The sequence below is a fragment of the Phaethon lepturus genome, unplaced genomic scaffold (assembly GCF_000687285.1).
Source record: "Phaethon lepturus isolate BGI_N335 unplaced genomic scaffold, ASM68728v1 scaffold21725, whole genome shotgun sequence".
In the NCBI taxonomy this organism is placed as follows: Eukaryota; Metazoa; Chordata; class Aves; order Phaethontiformes; family Phaethontidae; genus Phaethon; species Phaethon lepturus.
The window spans coordinates 13,649-34,175 of record NW_010538718.1 but is presented as its reverse complement, the minus strand read 5'-3'; the positions used below and the strand labels follow the sequence as shown (position 1 = coordinate 34,175).

The 20,527-nt window shown below is 48.5% G+C and overlaps 1 protein-coding gene across 1 annotated transcript; it reads right to left on the bottom strand.

Annotated features, from left to right (window-relative positions):
• Nucleotides 1-228: 228 nt before the first annotated feature.
• Nucleotides 229-18,646, bottom strand: LOC104620648 (polycomb protein SCMH1-like; the record flags this gene model as incomplete). The annotated part of the gene is made up of 8 exons (XM_010286932.1): nt 229-354; nt 2,239-2,381; nt 3,569-3,772; nt 9,397-9,528; nt 15,604-15,789; nt 16,464-16,664; nt 17,724-17,850; nt 18,410-18,646. Coding segments are annotated over 8 exons (1,356 nt in total), but the record flags the coding sequence as incomplete, so codon positions are not given.
• Nucleotides 18,647-20,527: the final 1,881 nt, after the last annotated feature.

The window sequence follows — 20,527 nt, the reverse complement described above, 5'->3', positions numbered from 1 at the left end:
AGCCCCGGGGCCAACTGTGCGCCAGCCTCCTCTCAAGTGCCCACCGGGGCCTGGCCGCTGGTGCAGGGGTGGGTGGGTGGCTGGACCCCTGCAGCGGGGCTGAGGTGTTGGCGAGGTGTCCATCTGCGGCATAAATGGGTGTGTGTGCATGCGTACCTGTCGGCAGGCGAGCGCGGGTATGGATGGCCAGGAGCGGAGCTTCCAGAATCCGTCCTGCCAAGTGTCCTCTCAGAACTTGCCTTGCTTTAGCTTGTCGATGTGGTAGGTGAGCTTCAGGGCTGGCCCCAGCTTCAGCCCCATGTACTTCATCATCATGTCACTCCGCAGCAAGAGCAGGGCTTTCCCGTCGATCTCCTGCAAGGAGGGGAAACAATAGCACTTGTGACTCTACCTGCAAGCCCTAAGCCCCTGTGCCCAAAATGACGATGGCTGAAGCAGCACGGCACACCGCGCAACAGCGAAGGTGGGTTGCACATAACTGCAGCATCCCAGCGCAGGCATCCCTGCATCCTGCCCTGCCTCCAGCATGGGGGTTCAGCCCCAGACCCCCATGTGGTGGTGGAAAATCTGTTGGATGATAAACACCCAGGAGCCATACCTATGAGGGAGGGGAAGGGGAAGGGAAGGGAAGGGAAGGAGGAAGGGAAGAAAGAAGGAAAGAAGGAAAGAAGGAAAGAAAGAGAGAGAAAGAAAGAGAGAGAGAAAGAGAAAGGGGGAAAGGGAAAGGGAAAGGGAAAGGGAAAGGAAAGAGACGGGTTTCCCTGACAGGGGAACGATCAAGGCAGTGGCAGTGCAGGGGAGCAGTCTCTCACTCAAGAGCATTGTCATCCCACTGCAGGAGAAATCTCCTGGTAGAGGATGCACCAACCCTGACAGCAGTCCTGCTGTGACACACACAGCCCTGAAGCCAAGGTTGAAGAAGGAGGCAAGGGACCAAACCATGTAAATCCAAAGATGCTGCGACTGCGTGCAAAGCAAATTTCCGGTTTGTAAGCAAAGTCCCAGCAGGTGGCCGAGCAATGGTGGAGCAGGGCTGATCTCAACATCACAACTTTTAAATGTATCTGATGCTTTACAGCTGAGCCAGTTGTGTCCCTCACTGAGGCTCAGGAGGGGAAGGACCATGAAGCTCAAAATAGCCGGAGAACAGCTTTGCACTTAGCATCTGCGAGTGGAAGTTTTCCAGTCCCTTGCAGCACTCCTGTCCTTGACCTGGTCCAGGCTTGGCAGTGGACTTGTTTCCATGAAGGAAACTTTAATGGACTTATAAATGAAAAATAAAAATCACAACCTCGAACAACAGAAAATCCTGTCCTATGTCGATGCTCAGTTAGGTCTCACACTTGGTAAGATCTCCAGTGATCTCCAGTACCAGGTTTGTTCTGCTTTTAAGATGAAAGCCAAGTTCTTCCTCAGGATTGCCAATACAGCAGCATTCCCTTAGCAGAGCTGAGTACTCTCTTGCATAATTAAAACATTTTTCAATTACTGGTGATTCTAAAATAGAACGAACTTTAAAAAAAAAAAAAAAAAAAAAAAAGAGTGTTGTCTCAGCCCAGCACAGAGCAAGAAGCATCCTGTCTGCCTCTCCTGCCCAGGGAAGATGGGTATTTTCTCCTACTGCTCTTCTGACTTCACAAGCACCACCAGGTATAACATGGACTTAATGAAGAGACAGAGGGAAGATGAACTGTCTGGCAGGAATCAGGATTTGGGACTGCCAAAATTTTTGTAGCTTTAATTGTACAAACTCCATGCTGTATATCTGCAGCTATTTTACACGTCAAGATATGCACAAGAACCAGAACCTTAGGAGACTCATTTTTATAGGAAACGGGAGTTCATCACTTGAAACATGTTTTCTGCCAGGAGAAATTTGCTACGCGGTGAATACTAGGACTCCAGGATGAAGAGGGTTTTGTGTTTTCGGTGCCAGGGTTCAAATCCAGCTAAGAGCTGGGCATTCCATATGCTCAATGGCAGCGGTGCTTGGAGTTTTGACTGGGCTGCGATGTCTTCCTCTTGACAATTTCTGAGTAAGAGGATCCCAAGCCTGAACACAACAGGAGCAGGATTTATAAGGATGTTTTTCTTAGCACAAAACTCCAGCTGGTACAAAGTGCTGCCGTTCTTCTGATTCCTAGATTTTCTTTGTGTGATGATCTGCCCTCTCCCATATATAATATGCATATGTACACACACACAAATACATACATACACACATACAGACATACTTACATGTTTTCGAAAGAGGTCAGCATGGGGTCCCAGCTGTGGATCCGATTCTCGTATGAACTGCATCACCTCCTCCACCGTCCAGGATGAGGGATCGCGGCTGCTGAGCCGCGAGACATCTCGAGATCCAAGGTATCTATCTGAACCTGGTGGGAGTAGCGAGACAGCAGCCGTTACTCCAAGTATCCCCACAGCACCACTCCAGCGCTTATTCACCCTTAATCTACCATTCAGTCTCCTCTCTCAAAGCAATGGCAGAGACAACGTGAAGGGCATGTCCCAGCCATGCCCAAGAGATTCCTGTGCCACAGGTCTAGCACCAAAACCTTACTCTCTCTCCTTAGGCCTTACTTTTCAGGGCAGCCTTCTATACTGAGCCCTTTTCCTCACTCTAAACCCCAAATTGCCCTTGCCCCCCTTCAGCTGAGTTTGCCACCCCATTTCCACTCTTCCTTGACCATCTGCTCTGACGGGTCCCACCTTGCAGAAAACAGTCCTCCATTCCCACTTCTCTCCCCATGCACCATTTCTCCCCTCGCTCCCCCGCTCCAAACACCACTTTTAGCAATTTTAGCACAGCAAAGCTATGTGATGTTTTCATCAGCTGCGTTTTCTGACAGACTGAGCCTGTACGCAAAGTTCTGTTGTCGTGAAGCACCGCTTGACCTAACAGAAGTCCTGCTCCCAACGTGCCAGCATCAGCACAGCCTGTTGTTCCAGCTCTCTGCCTGCATACACAGATGTGAGGGGAGGCAGACAATCAAGGCATCAGCAGCCTGAGCTTTGTAGAGGCTTTTATTGATGCCGTGCACCTAAAATTACAACTTTTTTTGCAAACATCTGGATTTGACATGTGCTCACCTACTGCAATGAACAGCTCTCCTGCCCCTATTCCTCCACACAGACAAGTGCCATTGGCGCATTCACCCATCCCCCTGGCCACCCACCCCAGCTCCCAGCCTCATCAGGCAGTTCTTGACTCCCTGTCCGTTCCTGATCCATCCTCAGGGACTCAAACGCCCATTTATCTCTTTGACAGGCCCCTGCCCATGCTCACAAATTCAGCTCCTGCCTACTCCTTCCTATCCACTGACCTCCAGGTCCCACCTAGTCGCCACGCCGCATGAGTGACCCTACAAGCATCACCTCTTTGTACTTCCACCCGCCCATTGGCCACATCTCTAGAGCTACCATTAAACCTACCAGACTACCTGTTTAACAGTGTAGAGGCCAGTCTCTGGTACTTGCTGAAGTTAAAAAGGTGTAACTGGAGTTAGAAAAGCCCTTTATTGCCACATTTACAATCGCAGGGCTGGCTTCTTAACTCTCTTACCCCCAGAGCTAAGCCTACGCAAGGCAGAGGTACTGCCCTGGGTGAGGCTAGAGGGTTGGTGCAGGTGCCTGTATCCTTGCAGGCGATAGTCTCTGGAGCTCCTGCTGTGGCTGGATGAATTGACAGAGTTCAAGGCAGAGTCCATGGGGTCCAGGCGAGGCTCCAAGGGCCCTGGGAGGCCATCTCCCAGAACAAAGGTTTCACCTGGAACGCACCAAGCTGCAGTCAGTGCACCCGAACGCCACGCAGCCCGAAGTTACCGCTCGGCGGCAGAAAGCAGAACCGCAGCAAAGGCAGTACTTGCGCACGGCTGCAGGAACCAGATCAAACCACCGCGTTGGTGGTCTCCTCCAAAGCACAGAAATTAAAACAGGCACTGCTAAAGTGCTGCAGCCTGGTGGTTGCCTGGCAAATGCCAGTCCAACCAGTTAGCAGTGGTAACGGTTGGTACCCAGACTGGAGCAACACCTACTCTGTTAATACCACCACCAGCTCTGGCTTGCAGTCAGAGGTCCTTCTATGGCAGCAGGGCACCACTGTGGCAGGCGGTGGAGGGCTGCCTGTTCTGGATGCCAGTGCATACAGGACTCGCACAACAGCCCTGAGCAGGGAGAGGAGGCTCCCCCAGGGGTCAAACGCTGCACATCACCGGCATTAGCGTGCCTGGTAATGGACCAGGTGGCTGGGATTGTGGGGGATATTTAGTAAGACTCATGCTGTAGCCCAGATAGCAGCACACATGCAGAGCAGAAGACAGCAGCAGGCTCCTCGGAGCAGCATAGCTGTGCCATCATGGCCAGGCAACCCTCACACCATGCTGATCCTCTGGCCCCAAAAGCAAGGTGCTGGTGACCAGCTGCTCATGCCTCCTGACTCTGCTGGACCCTTATTCATTGCCTAACCAAGTCGGTGACCAACACCCTTTGCTGGAACATGCACAGAAGGGACAGGGCAGAAGGCTCCCCGAGGCAGGGGTCTCAGTGCAAGACTGGCTTCCTCGCCTTCTCTTCTGAAACACATTTAGTTTTCAGCTGTCGGTATTAGGATGGAGGGGCTGAGGAAATTGTCCAGGGTGATATATTGTACTGGCTGAGCCAGCAAGATCTCCCTTTGCTGTCATACTGCGACAGCTTCATCCTAGGACCACGTTTTACTATGGCACACACAACTGACACTCAGTCCAGGTGGGCCTGATGCCTCATGAGTCATCCTCAAATACCTGCATTCTTTATTTTGAAATACCTGGCAAGTTCGTACAGCCAAAGAGAAAGCGGCTCCTACAAAGAGGGGTATTGCTTGTGCATTCTAGGCTGGGAGCCTTAGCTTCTCTACCTGTGTCCATCGAGACCTTGAGGGCAGCCCACAATCCTGAGGTGCTGCCACTCAAACACCATGGTAGGTGACAAGGATGAAGAAACCTGAGCAACTGCCCCAGCCAGGCCCTGGGTTTCTCCCCTGGGACTTCCCAGAGGCAGGTGAGAAAGACTCACCAGCAGCAGGTGAGAAACCAGCACAGTGAGGTTGTGCTGAACTGGGAGGGTGGTGAGGGTGCTGAGTTGACACTGCAGCCCATGAGACCCAAAAGCTGTTGAGATCTTCCCAAACTTTCCTGCTAAGCTGATGCTGCCAAGCTCCAGTGAAGGGAGATGCAGCTTGCCAGAGCCTGAAGAGGTACCTGACTGTTGCAGAGGGGGGGCCCCACCAACTGGGACAACCTCTCGTGGAGGCACATTATTTTCTCTGGTTTCTATGAACTATAGGACTATTCTGTGAACTGGGATCCTCTGGTTTCAGTGCTTCTGCTGTCTTGTGTTTGAGCAGAGATCCCAGAGGCAAGTTCAGCTGGAGGCAGACAGCCCATACCTTCCTTGGCTTCATCTCGTAACACTACAAAATGGAAATAACCCTCTTGTCTAGCTGTTTGGCAATTCAGTGAAGCAGATGTGAGGTTATCATCTGCATAAGTGCAACCCTCCATCTTGTGGGCTGTGTTACTCTACACTTCAGGCACTTCTGCCTTTCTTTGCTTTTAGGTCTCTGGGATGCTCTCAGAAACCATCACAACCTTAAAATCTCATGTAGAAACATGTACTGGTGTGAAGACTGTTAATCCCCCGGTGACCTGTGCTGTGTGCTGGCCCTTCCTGCATGGGTAGATGTGTTTTCACCTGCTCTCTATGCACAGAAGGCAGCTTTCTGACTCATGACTACTCCTGAATAACTTTGGACCCCTCCTTCCCTCCCGCACCACTTTCCCACCATCCCATTTCAGCACAAGACTGGACGCAAACCCAGCATCAGCTGGCTGCTCTGGCCCAGGGGTGGGTAGAGGTTCCCTGGCCCGGGCCCAGACAGACCCACACAGTGGATGCAACTTACACCAGTGGCACCAGCTTCTTCATAGCATTTGGTCTCCCCTCCAACAGGACAGTTTTGCTTGAAACTCAAACCACTTCCCATGAAACATCTGGGCAAAAGGGTGATGTCTGACTCACGGGAAAGTGTAGAGGCATGAGAGAGGTCACTGGGCACAGCCCTCTGCACTGGTCTGGATGCTCTGTAACAGGTCTGTGCTGCACACCTCCACCCTCCAAGTAAACTCAGTACCCTCTGCGAGGTGACGCACAGCTTCAACTTGCCAGGAAGCTCTGGGACACTGACCCCAGATGTGCTGAGTCAGGCAAATGTGTGCATCTACCTGGTCATGAAGATCCCAAAGCTCACACAGAGGGGATTTGTGTCACTCGTGATTTCCGCACTCAGCTAGCAAAGATTACTAGGAGGCTGGGAGACCATGTGCACAGGTTCATGTCGGTGCAATGCTAAGGATCCAAAACTCACCCTCAGAAAATATTTAACTCAATAATTAACACACTGCCCTTATTCTGATGTGAATGCACTGTCATGCATTCTTCAAATATGTGATCATGTTCTCACACGTGCTTATGATCGTACGTCCAAAGAGAGGATGAGGCCATGCAACTGCGGAGCACTATATTGTTCTGCCCAACAGGTAGAATTGAACTTGCACATTCATCCTGAGGTTACCTATCTCTGGACTAGTGAGTGCTTGGTTGTGCTGTAAATATTGCAGCAGAGCTGGAGGCTTCTTGGTAGGGTCAATGCAAGAGAGATTTAGGATTTTCTTAAAAATGCAAACACACAGAGAACTGCTCAGATGAATGATATCTCCAGAAAGGGAGGAAGGAAACAAGGCAAGAGGGGAATGATTACTAGCCCTGTGAATCATCTGTAGCAGAAGACAACATGTTTCTGCAAGTGGCAGGGCACAGACTGAGTTCAGGCATATACGCTATCCAGAATCCTTTCACCCTTGATAACTAGCTGTGGAGCAAGGAGAAGGTGGTTAACACTTAGGCAGATTTTCTTATAAAAACTGCTAATTTTAAATAAAGGCTTGCATTTAGAACATTGTAGGAAAACATGCCACAATTAGTGGTGGAAAGGCAGGGAGCAGATAATTGAAGTTTAATTAAACAAAGAGTGCTATAGATTCAAGAGTGTTGTTTTACTGCTAAAACGTGGAGTTTGGCCACAAGCATAAATCTGATTTGCACAACTACTAAACACCTACTGTTTCCAACAAATGATAGTATTTGAAAAGCAGGTCCCCACTGTGCTAGAACTGCAGCTCTTTAGCAAAAAGCTACATAAATGCCACTGGATGCAAGAGAATGTAGTGAGATCTCCTCCTCATCTTTCTGACTTCTTGCCAAAGGCACAATGAATGAAGACTTCCCACTGCTACCCACTGCCTTCAATTTGGCAAACTGGAAACTGTTCAGGTACTGTTGTCTGTCATGCTGCTGAAGCCAGAATGCGCTCTGCTGGGGGAGTTCATCACCATGAGAAGACATACCTCCTTACTCGAGAAATAGTCAATACCTGATTATTTCAGGCTCGTACTCTAGCCTGTGAAACGCAAATATTCCTGCTTGTACTTAAATTTCATGGCAGAGGCTTTTAGCTGTGGTATAAAAATTAATTTCTAGATGGAATTTGGAACTGCACCTCATTCCCTCCTGCCCTGTACACCCCCTGCTTGGACCAAGAACAGAGCAAGACCAAGTTGGCTGTACGAAGTTCACACACCAACAGGATCATCACCCACACATGAAGGCACACTTTCTGCCCACTTGTCTCTTTTACAGAAGAAGCTGGAGTATTCTGGGCTGTAAAGAGGCTGGAGTGTTCTGGGCATCCAGATGGCATGACCCATTCAAAGACCAAGAGATAACTGAACAGACTCTGAAGCAGACTAAGAATCAATCTTGCAGACAACCTAATGTAGGTTCCTCCTTAGAATTACCCATTATGGAAGCCTTCTCTCTTCACTGACAATACAGAGAGTGTACATTCACCACCTAACCAAGGCACCTTAATATTTAGAGCACACCACTGCACTTCAAGAACAGGCCGAACACTGCATGTTCCACCTGCTGGTAGAGGAGGAGTGGACAGGCTTTGCTAATGGTTACGTAAGTACAGTGGTTGATGTATTAGAGAAGAATGTCAAGGAGACCAGCACTGACATTTATCTCGAGGTGCAAAACAGACTGGGCCTCAAGGAACAATTTTTGACTTGTCAACATGCTGGAATAGATGAGACAGTCCCACACGTCACGTTGTTCTTCGCTTCAGCTATGTGACAAACCTACAATTTTAATCAATGTAGATACTAAGGCCACTAGAAACTGTCCATCATAGGCTGCCAAGTTCAGATCAGCTGTGCTTAGATACAGGGTCAGTAATCCTGAAGAGCACAGGGCACAATGATGGACAGAGACTAAAATTACACCACAGCGCATGGGAGGCTGTGCACTCTCAAATCTGGGATCGACAGCCCAAGCCCAGAAAACTCAGCAAGAACCAAGGAAATTCTAAAGGGACAGCAACAGAGCACAAAGCCACTGAACTATGAGCCCAGCCAAGAGTTTCCAGCAATTTTTCAGGGACATATTACAAAGAATTGAAAGTAACACGCTGGCAAATCTCACCATCAATTAATTAAAAGGCTTCAGTAAGGCTGAATCTCCAGTCTGCATTACGGATTGTTTGCTGTTCAAAACAAAAGGGAAGGTGGAAGGGTATTTATTGAAGACTTCTGCTCAGGTACCTGGAGCCCTTGGAAATCTCTCACCTGTACATGCAAGGAACACCTATGGACCACACACCAAAAAGAATGTTTCTGCAATTGCTTTTGAGAACATGGCACAGCACATCTGCACCAGTGTTACCCGATGGACACTGCAGGAAGCAGCAGCGCTGCGGGATGTGATGTGATCTGGTTTAGCTGGTGGAGTACACATTAGTGAGACCTTCCCTGCTATTTAGGGAGGATTGTGAGGAACAAGATGGGATCCTGGGAAAGGGCAGCAGGTTTCTGGCCGTACAGCTGCACATCAGCATCTGTACAATACACTGCAGCAAACCATCATGGAAAAATCCAGGGGAAGATTGACTGAAGCAACTGGGCAGTTTTATGACCCTTAATACCATGCATAGCAATGGAAGCTAAAATACGGGTAATTAAATCCCAGATTATATGGTATTAGATGATGACTAACAGGGTTAGAAGGAATTCTCCCTGCGTTCCACATGCCTTACGCAACTGCTTAGAGAACCTGCCTTGGCATAGAGTGGTGTCTTCACTTCTCTCTGAAACGCCAAACACCAACCCATGCCAGAAACAAAGCAACGCAGACTTCCTAAACCCACGGCTCGATTTGGCACAGCAGATCTGATCGTGCTGTATCTGTTACAAGTCGCTATAAACAGCCAGCTTTGGGAAGAGACACTGTGCTCACCTTCCAAAGGGTGACGGTCATTCTTTGGTAACTTGGGGGAGAGAGGAGCACTGTATGGAGGGGAATCTTGGGAATATCGCTTTGTACCCCGGCCTGGTCCCTGCAGAGTGCCGTCTAACGAACTGCTTCTGTCTAGGAAAAGAGAACAAGCCCTATTTAGGAGTGGAGACCTTCTGGGAAATTCAGTCCTGCCGGAGTCACTTGAGACCCGCATGCATCGCCAGCCTGGTAACAGTCTGTTAAACCTGCAATCCAGCACATCTGTCAGTGCTTAACATTTTATATTTTGCTTAACAAGTTTTATCACAGAAAAAGGTTGGTGAGAAACCTAACGAAGAGTCTTAGCCATGTTTTGCCATATTTCACCCCACATATTGCCACTGATTGACTTAATTCCATTTCTCCTCATTCTACTCCTTGGCTCATCCTGCATGATTCCTGCTCCTCCCCACTCTTCACCTTTCAGACACTCATAATCCTTGGACGATTTGCAAACAACCCTTGGATGATCTGCAAACACTTTGTGCCATACACAATGCTTGATTAAACCATACTCAAATTTTCAATCTTTCCCCAAATGGATCCCTCCAGTGACCCAGCTGTCACTGCTGCTCTTCTCCAAACGCTTCTCAACGATGAGGTTCTCTGTATAGTACCGGGCAGACCAGGCGTCAGGCTGGGCTGTGAGATGTCTCTTTCCAGATGGCTAAAGGCTGCACACAAAGTGTCAGTGGGCGGATGAACACAGAGAATGGAAGCGCTATCACGGATGGGAACAGCAGCCAGGCAAGCGATACAGTGGATGGCAGACCGTGCTCCATCTGGACAAGGCTCAGTCAATTAAGAAGCAATGAAGAGGTCACCCACCAGTCGTGGCCTGGCCACATGGGCCACCAGTGCTCCTGGTTGGCCCTTTCCAGCTGCCTTGAGCATGGGCGACACGTGTGAGCGTGCAGCACTCAAGTTGTGCAGGGAGAGAGGGATGAAATGCTTGTAGACAAATGCCGGGAGCTCGACAACAGCACGGAGCAGCCCCAGCTGCTGGCACAGGGCAGGGACAGGTGCTGGAGGGCTGACAGAAATACGGTGGGGAGCGATTGGGACTGGACACCAAGGGAGACGCACCACGCCAAACGAACGAAGGTACAGATGGGTGGGAAGCATCAGACGTCCACAATTTAGTTAACTAAAGAGAAATACAAAGGTAGAGGAAAGTATCTGTTCTATCAAAATCCTCTGGCTAAAGGATAGGCTAAAGATAGGCTGCTTATACTGAGGCCCTGGGGCACCATATGAGTATGATCAAAAATCACTGTAACATTATTAGAAAGACAAATACTGCCCTCAGGACAAGTCCCTGTAAGAAACATTCATTGCCCAGACAGAGATGGGGAACAAATGCTCTTAGTAACGACTCTGGCTATCTCTAAATGTAAAACTGCACGACCTTCTTCACCAAACAGTCACAGAATCACAACAAAAGGTGATGCTTTTTGAACCTGAACAAAACAGGTTTTGTTTTGGATTGTTTTTTTAAATTGGTTGATTTTAAAAGTAATGCAAACACAGAAAGTCAGGTTGTAGAAGATAACTCAGGGAATCAGAAGTTAGGTCAGGGTAAATTTATCGAAGGATAAACCAAAAGTAGGTCTGTAGTTAGGTTTTCTGATTTTAAAGGACAAATTTTAAGAAAATAAAGAAATGGATTAATACATAGAGCTGCACTCAGCAGTCAGGATGTGGATCATCAGGAAAAAAAGAATACCTTCAGTTTAAAAGATGCCATAAACATCATGAATGTGTACCATCAGTGAGGGAAGAATGTGGGAGAAAAGGACCCTAAATCTAGATGGGTAAATGTTTGAGAAGGGTGCTGAGAACAAGCAGATCATTTACTGGAGATTAAAATTACGTGCTCAGCATGGAGCCATATACTTCAGAGGATGGTGAGTACGGGGACAAAGTGAACTTTTTAACTCTGTCTTTTGACACAGTGCAAAGGAAAAGACAGGACTGTATTTTCAGCTACAGAAGTAACAAATACATGGGAACAGAGTGAGAAGATACTGTGCAGATAGGTAAAGATTGAGAAAAAAGGAAAAAAGGCTGTCCTGTCTGCAAGATGGCACAGTTTTGAGGGATATTTCACCTCATCTAACTTGGGAGGTTGGTGGGGAGGAAGAGGAGCACATCTGCCCTTGCCCAGGTTTGTGCTGATGGCCATCTCAAGGCAGTCAGGATGGATGCCTTTACAGTAAGTGAGAGTCTGCTCACATCACCCCGTGAAGCCAAAGTCAAAGTTGAAGTCTAGGCTCCTACTTTAGGATGCTATAACTTCCACTGACTGCATTGGTACTTCCTCCCCGACTGCAGAGTGTGTCTACACAACTAGTTCAGATGTTGATGCCTCTGTGACATCTACCTGCATTCAGTCAAACAAATCCCATCCGTCACTTTCAGTTGCTGAACACTGGGGCACGGCTCAAAGGATAAAGATCAGGAACAAAAATATACACCACTGACTAAGAAGTAGAAGTCAAACAACTGAACATACTCAAACAGGGGACGTGAGGGTGCAGAGAAAGCCAAAACGTAACTTAAGAAAGAAGGCGCACATGAAACCCTGGGTCTGCTGCAGCAAATTTTAACAGAAGTCAGTGACGCACTACTCAGAGTTACTGGAAACACGGTGCTACCATTTAAAAAAGAAAGGCAAAAATTATTTTGACAACGAAATGCTCACGTCTGACCTCAGCTGTACCACAAGGCTTGTAAGAGATTCTGAAGGGAAGGGTAAGTAAAATACTGCAGTTACACATGGCACATACTGCGGTAGATGTTCATCAGAGACTAACCCAATAATAGCTTCCATATCACGGGAAAATACCTGATCTATCAGACAAAGAAAGAGCAGTCAATCTCATTTACCTAGAATTCAGCAAGGCATTTGATATGGAGAACACAAAGATTACCAGAAGCTTTGTTACAGGCACAAACACCTAATTTGAGGGGAAAAGCAGTTGGCAGAGCACTGAGCAAGAACATGAGGTTGGAGAGCAATTGCTAACTAATTTTCTTGAGGGTCATTCTTGAGCCCAGGGTAATTTATTATTTTTATTAATAACTTGGGCACAAATTTTAGAGATTCACCGATGAAATCTGCTGACGTCTTCCCATGTTAGGCCAGATAAAGTAGCATTTGAAATTATACAGAAAAAATATATATAGAATGTAGTACTAGAAAGGAGGTAGATCCAGCAGCAAAATGCAGATATGCACTTAAAGCATTGTCCCATAAACTGGGAACTTGCAGCTGACAATAACGGATGAGAAGAACAGGTACATGACCAGGAAGGGTTGATTATCACCTGCTGCAAGGATACAGTGATGAAAAGCTGCTTCCAGAGACATTTCTTGTGAACATAGTGGTGCCACTATGTGGCCCAGGTCACCATGAGCTCTTCCCCAGAGTGCTGGATGGCACTCTGGTCACCTTATGAAGCTTAATTCAAACCAACACTAGATGAGAAGAGCACAGAGCCTTTCTTACCAGAGCAGCCAAACGGCAAGCTCCCCTGAAGGATACGACTGCTTGCTAACTATTTCTAGAATAAGGAGAACTAAGTTAAGCTAAAAGACAATGTTAAGACATGGAGACACGGATACCAAGTTGCCCAAGAATAAATTTGGGCTAGAAATGACAACAATAGTTTCTAAAAATTCAGCAAAAAACATTGGAGCAGCCTCCAGTGGAAAAGCAAAGTCCCCAACTGATTTAACACAGGACTCAAGAGTTAATTAAAGCAACACTGTGTGCTGTGGTACCTGTAATAACAGGACCCAAAGCTCAATGGTCCAGAAGGTCCCTCCAGTCCTATGTTTTCAGATGGCTCCAGACCAGATCTGTTCACGACATTTCATAGCCCACCCCTGTTCCTATTAACAGCAATCAACTTCCTGCTTTCTTGCAAATCTACTGTTTTCTGATGTACAACTCGATCTATTTCCCCTTATTTCCATGATTATGCCTTAGCAAGACAGAATGCCACAACGCAGCTCCACAACAGCATACTCTAGCCAAAGGGCTGCTGCAGACCTTCCTTCTTCTGCCCTAAGCACACGCATGAATCCTCCACAGGATCCACAGTGGTGCTCCTGTTAAATGAGTTTGTTCTGGGAATTGAGACCAGCTCCCAGTCCTAACCAGTGATTGTTTTCTGGAAGAACCAGCCCCATTCAGGCACACAACCACCTGTACCATAGAGGAAACAAGGCAGGACACACAAAGCTGAAGGTGAGACCATGGCAGCCTTGACACTTGGTGTGATTTAAGCTGATGTACAACTGCATCCTCATTCTTTCATGACCAGCCCTAACCTCTCAAAACTGACGGTACTGTTTCTTTGCCCTCACCAGAAGCCACTGCAATGAGTAGATAATGTTTATCATCTTCTTTCAGGTGCTTGAGAAAGCACCAGATGCCCAACAATCCCTGAGGCATGAGTATTAACTACAGGACTAGGTGTTATCACTTCTCTGGACTGTGTTTAATCTTTGTTGAATCCCTGCAAATACTAACAAAGAGTTCAGTATAGGCAGGTCTCAGCATTGTGTCATATCTGGTGCTCTGCCTGAGTTTCCCCGAATTCTGACTTCACTCTTTATAGTTTTCCACCCTGCCAGGCAACCCAGCTCTTGGCACAGACACAGACATCTCACGGTGGCTAGAAACCATGTGTGTGAGCTACAGGACCCTCTCCATCCAAGCCTGCTACCATGCCCAGACCCTGGGTCCTCTTCCTCCCATTCTGGTTTTGCTCTATCTCATGACAACAGGGTATTTTCACACTGAAACGTGGGGATTTCTTCTAACTGGGGGTTCCCTAGAGGGTTAAGCTCTAGTCCCAGTAACTAGACATGCTGTTCCTGTGCCTGCCACAGTAGTCAGCCCACTTCCTACAGCTCCTCTTCTTACAGCACAGCACAGCTCCCTGCTCCTGGTATTGCTGGCTCCAGCATGGCTCTGCACAGCCTCAGCCTGCAGGCAGCTGATCAGCCATGGAGGAAGTAAGATCACAGTCACTCCAGAATCCTCATGCTCTTTACACTGTTGCTAATCCCTTCTCCTGAGCATGGGTGCTTTGTGAGATGCAATGAAGCACTGTGGCATTAGGCTGTTGCCCCTTAAGCTTCATGCTTAGCAACTTTTCCTTGAACAGTTCTTAAGTGCTTGTCCTTTTACATTAGAAATTCTTGCTTTTCTTGCCCAAACCGTAATTATCCAAAGGATTAACTTTAGAAAGACCTCAAACAGTACAACAGCTATTCGCTGACTCAGGGGGCAGAAAGGTAGTGGACGAAGCAAAACAGGAGAGCAGATCTGCACAGGACACTTGTCAACTACCTAAAGAGGGGGCAGATAGCTTTTATCCTCTCCATGACTGGCACTCTTACAGCAGTAGTTCCCCCAGAGCCCCACAGCCAGCCTGGGGAGGCAGCTATCACCCCAGGGGTTGCTGCCACTAAGAAGCATGCATGGAAAACTATCGGTCTTCTTGTTTTCCAATGCTTTTGCTTAAGAGCAATTTTGCAGCCTGACGATTCGCATCGTGGCATGAACTATCTTGCCGGGGGCGTGTTGCTTCAACACAGTGGAGCATGCCAAGAAAAACAAAGCCACCTATGCCTCAGATTACTTCAGCATGCATCATCCCTGAACGGGCTATGCTTTCACCACGAGCTGGATGTGCTGTCTGCTGGCAGCAGATTCACAGCCATGGTAGAAACTGGTCTGCTAGGTTTTAATTCCATTTCTAATTACAGTTTACCTGCTGCATGTTATCATTATTCTACTTCTAATGCAGAGCTTTTCACCATAATTCCTAAGTGGATGAAGTCACTATAATCAGATGACAGCAAGCAGGAAGGACTTGGGGACAAGGAGAGGAGGGAAGACAAGGAGACAGCACGGATGAATGGAAACCTACAGGCAGAGATGGAAATCAGACTGACAGCCAGAAAATACGGCAACTTGAATCCTGCGCAAAAAGAGCCCTGTGGGCATGTGCATGACACTAGGTATGATGCAATGAACCCTGCAGAGAGGGCTCTGAAACACACACCTGCCTCCTGAGATAAAGATAAAATCTGGGTTAAGACATGGAGCACCTGGGGTCCCTAAAACGCCGCCCCCGCCCCAGCTCCTACCTGGTAGATACCTGTCGTGGTCGTACTCGTGTGACCGCTGCATGTGGCTGTTCTGAGTGAAAGGCTGGTTCCCAAAGAGGTTGTCACTGCGAAGATTGTGGCAGAGCTTCTCCAGGAAGCGGAGGACGTAGGTGATACTGTTTACTGCTGGCAGGTTCAGAGTGTGCTGTTCCCGATCAAACACAGCTGGAGACAGAAACAAACAGAGCCCAACACGTAAACCCCCAGCAAAGGCAGGAGACTACGCCCAGGGCTGCACAGCCAGCTTCTGTATCTCAGCATCGCTGGTCTAGACTAGAGCAAACAAAAGCCACTGCCTTCCGCTGGCTGAGCGCTGGCGAGCTCGCTTCCCCGGGACAGGCTAAAACCAGTCTGCGGCACCCAGCGTCAGGTACGGGGCTGCAGCGCCTGAGAAGCTGCATTCGAGGGAATGGAAAAGGCATTCAAGGAGGGACCTGCACTCACAGCATCCAGGTAAACACGAGCTTAAAAGCAAAATTAAAAACTGGGGTATTTCTTGTCTTTCCGTCAGGAGTTCTGAAAATCCCACCCATTCCGCCTCCTCCTGGGGGCTCGGGCAATGCTGGGGGACGGTAGGTGAAGCATAACACTGCCCAGGCTGATACCAGGGCTGCATGCTGCCTTCTCCAACAAGCTGTGCCTGGAGGCCACGCTAACCGCTCTGTTCTGAGTCAGCCGCTAGCTGTTGCTTCACCGACACAGATGTTTGGCAAGAAAGAGAAGACAGAAATCTTCTGTCTGCCCCTGGCCCATGACTGCGCTTCAGGAGAGACATCTTCCAACGGGCGAATTCTTGCAATGACATCTCTGAAGGCAAAGTGCTGCAGGTCAGTTCTCACCTGAGATGACCTCTCCCCCGTGGCCTTGTTTTAAGAAGGAGAAGACTGTTTTCTGATGATAAGCACAATCAATGCAGGCCTGTACTGCTTGCTGCAGGACAACAGAAGCTCGAGCTGGTCCAAAATGGTCTGGCAGCTGTTGAACTTTCTTCTTGTCTAGGTGGGGCCCAGTGCTGCCGTTCTTGTTCAAGTAAATGCAAACTGCCAAGATGAGAAACGTGTTTGCCATTAACTCACTCAAGAAAGCAAGAAACAGATGCCTAAAATCCAGCCTGAGAGATGCTGAGATTTTAAGACTCTCAAATCACTCACAAAGGGGAATCCACCACGACTGCCTGTCTGCATCCTAACAGCAGAGCCACTTGTAGAGGGTAATCACCTCCAAAATCTTCCTGCCTCACACTCACCTTCCAAGCTGCTTGCTGTTTCTCCTACGCTTTCCCCAGCACTCAGGCTCCCGAAGGCAGGCTGCAAAGCGGTTCCCATGCCAGCCAGGTAAGGTGCCTGTGATGTTCAAAGGAGATGAAGGAACGCAACCCCCACTTTTTAGGGAAACTGGGTTCTTTAGGTTCCTCTGAAAATTGGCCAATTACATTCTGGGGAAACAGAGGGCTCAGTCCATACCCAGTGCTTGACCAAACATAAAAAAAAGCAGCTTTGCATTAGACTTTCCTGCCCAGATTTATCTTCAGCTACATCTCACAGCTCTAGCAGAGCACATACTCTGCACTGCCGCTCCTACTCTTCCCCGCTCCCTCTTGTCCCTGTTTGCCTCAATACCCTGGCTGATGCTGAACAGATCATTGCCACTGTCATTCGGCAGTAGTTCTGCATCTTGCTGTAGGTTCAGCAGCCATGCCTGGCAGTTTGGGAGAACTCGCACTGTGGGCTTACAAGAGCTGCTGCACACTGTACTGCCTCTGGGCACGCCACGCCATGTGAAGCACCCTTTGAGAGCTGTGGAGTCACTAGCATGCCCATGGTAACGCAGGGAAAGGGGTCCTTGCACTGACCAGATGGACTTGCAATCCTCCTACGACTTCATTGTTTCCAAAACGGACAGAGAGATAAATGAACAGCTGATCTGAACTCATGTGCCTCTTTTCCTTCCAACACACTCTCTATTAGGCCAGCCTTTCTGGGATTGTAACATTTGCTGGTGTATGGGTTTAGGAAGAAATGGGAGTAGTTTGGTGTTTTGCTTTCTGATGAGGCTCCTAACTGTGCGATCTTGTCAAGAATGTGGTTCAAGACCCTTACCTGTGGGAGCCTGCATGGCAGAGCTGGGGATTGTAGCAGCATCCTGAGGCACAGTGCTTGTGTCTGGTTCTGGGGTACTGGTTGTTGGAGAGGTGGGTGCTGGGTTCAGCAATGTCCTAGGTTTCCTCTGCAGAAAAAGAGGAGATATTTCTCCTTTTATCCCTGCTCTCCTTTACCACCCATGATCACTACACTCTCTCCTTTGCAATCCAACAGACAAGGCACTGTGGAACATGACACACTTCTGATGGTGATGACGGGGAGTCTCAAGAACCTGGTAATCAATATGTGTGTATTTTATAAACCACAATCCTGAAAAAATAACAGGCCTGAGATCTGCCACCTCTGCTTGACTTAACTAGCTACACATGATGGATGGAAGAGCTTATTCCACCGTTTGGCCATCCTGTCATGATCACAGCATCTGCCATGCTACTTCACAGCTAATGCAGCTCCAAAGACAAGGTTTCTTGATGGAAATGATCTTTAGGACACAGACATTCTCTATAGCTCTGGGGCTGGAGTCTGAGGGATATTCCCAGCCCACATACCCCTTTGGTCTCCTACTTGCTGCAGTCACACAGCCAGAGGCTGAGACAAACGTGCACAAACACACGCATGCACCATCCCATGGCAGAACTTGCAGCACCTGCTTTTCACCCGCCTGCATCAGCATCAGCTTTTACCTTACTGCCAGGCTTGGGGCCTCTCTTTCTGGGGAATTTCAAAGGCTCCACTGACTTGGAGGGTGTAGGCATGGGGTGATGGATTAGCGCTTTGGTCGTTCGACCACGCTTCTTCCCTGTTTTGCGACGCCTTTGCCCTTGTTGATGCCCCAAAACAGTCTTTGTGCTACTGTGCATGCTAGGTTTCTCCGAGTTTACTTCGGAGGCAGGTAAAGGACTCTTTGGAATCACAACTGAAATAAAAAGAGAAAAAGCAAATACAATTAAATCAGGCAGGAATCAAAACAAGAGCAGCCTCCATCTTATACAGTGTCACATGGAAAAACCTGGAGTACTCACAGCCCCCTGAATGGAAGCTGCTGCTCTCCATGCCAGAATAAAAACCAAATGCACTGATCCTTGGTTCAGCACTCGAGCTGTGGGACACTGTGGCTTAGCTGGGATGGGCTGAATTCCAGAAGGATCATGCTTTCAGCCATACCTTCCTTCCTGAAAATAACTGGCACCTATACCTCTTCCTTCTCCGAGTGGTAACCTGCCAGTGATCATGTAAAATGCACTGAAAGCATTCCTAGGGGAAGGATCAGTCAAGACCTGCCTGACAGTCAGAAAGCCAGTACTGTGCTGGAAATCCCCTCTCTCAAGACAGAAGTCAAATTCGCTCTGTCCCTAAATTACCAGTGAACTGCAGCAGAGGGTACGAGCCCATAGCTCATCTCAGCTGGATCATCTGACCTGCTCCCCTCACACACTGCCTGGAGTAAGTGAAGCACCAGCATATGATCCACTTGTTCTTATCTTCTCACACTTTCCATGACAAAAACAGATTTCTGCTGTATTTGCCCACAAATCCCCTGAATTTGGTCATTCATCTTTTCCAAGTCCTGCTAAAGGCTGGAGATGAACTGGCCCAGCTCAGCAGACCAATGTTTCCTTTAAATTCCTGCTAAAAAGAAACAAAATAAAACCCTCCTATATTTTGAAAAATGCACAGTGACCTTTAGGATGTCTTGTTGCTCAGACATGGAAACCTTGCTGTGTATTCAACATGAGGGCTCTGAATTAGGAAAAAAACAACCACTCTTGAAATAAGGAGCTTTACAGTTAAGAAGAAAATCTTGGCAAAGGAAACAGAGTGCACTAAAAGATTTACACCAGGATGGCATGCAGCCCTAACAGTGGCACAACTGTGGGTATATGAAGAGATATTTAAGGTTTTTCTAACGAGGGTTTTATGAGGAGTTACTATGAGCAAGGACTCATTCCCTTGGCACAAAGACACTGTTTCCTGCCAACAGCTCAGAAGCAGCAAAATGAGCTGGATCCAACTTTCTAGGGGTCTGGAGAAGATCAGTGGGCTGCGAGGTGACAGCAGCAAGCCCCGAGTCAGGAGATACTCCAGGCAATGGGCATCGAGCTGTTGGCTCTGTTAACTGCTTCACTGTTAACCAAAGCACAGGCTGAGTGAATGGCATGGCTGGTATGGGGAGATCTGTATAAAGTCCTGTCAGTGGCAGCTTATTATGCCCTTATGCGAACAAGCCACTGGAGGTGGAGGATCCTGCTTTGCTCTTCTGGTCTGACTCCATTCAGCAGCTTCGACTCTGGGGTACCCTCTGCTCTCCATGGGGAGACTGGGCATGAACCTGGCTACCGGGTCCAAGAAAACCTGAGCAAATGGTTCATTCAGGCAGCTCAAAACTAGGACTGGTGTTACGGCAGGACTAGACGACTTGACACGGGTGGGTGCGCTGGCCAGGCACTCCAGGTCCAAGCTGCCGTCGGGACTCCCAGCCTCCAGCCACTTCCGTCTCGCTGGCAGCGCCAAGACGCCGTGCAGGGGGCACGAGGGCAGGCGGAGCCGACCGCCAGCTGCCCACTCAGTGTCACAGCCAGGCCGCCTGGCCGGGGCACGTTTAGGATGCAGAGGTCAGCAGGTACTGCAGAGAAGGGCCAAGAACAGCAGGCAGCACTCCTCCTGCTGCCAGCAACGACTGCTGCCACTGGCAAATCTCACGTACGCTTCCACTCGCTGCTGTGAGATGATGAACTCTGCTGTCCCTGCCCTACCACGCTGGGCTCCTGCGTGTTTCTACAATTAACCTGAACAAAAAGCGA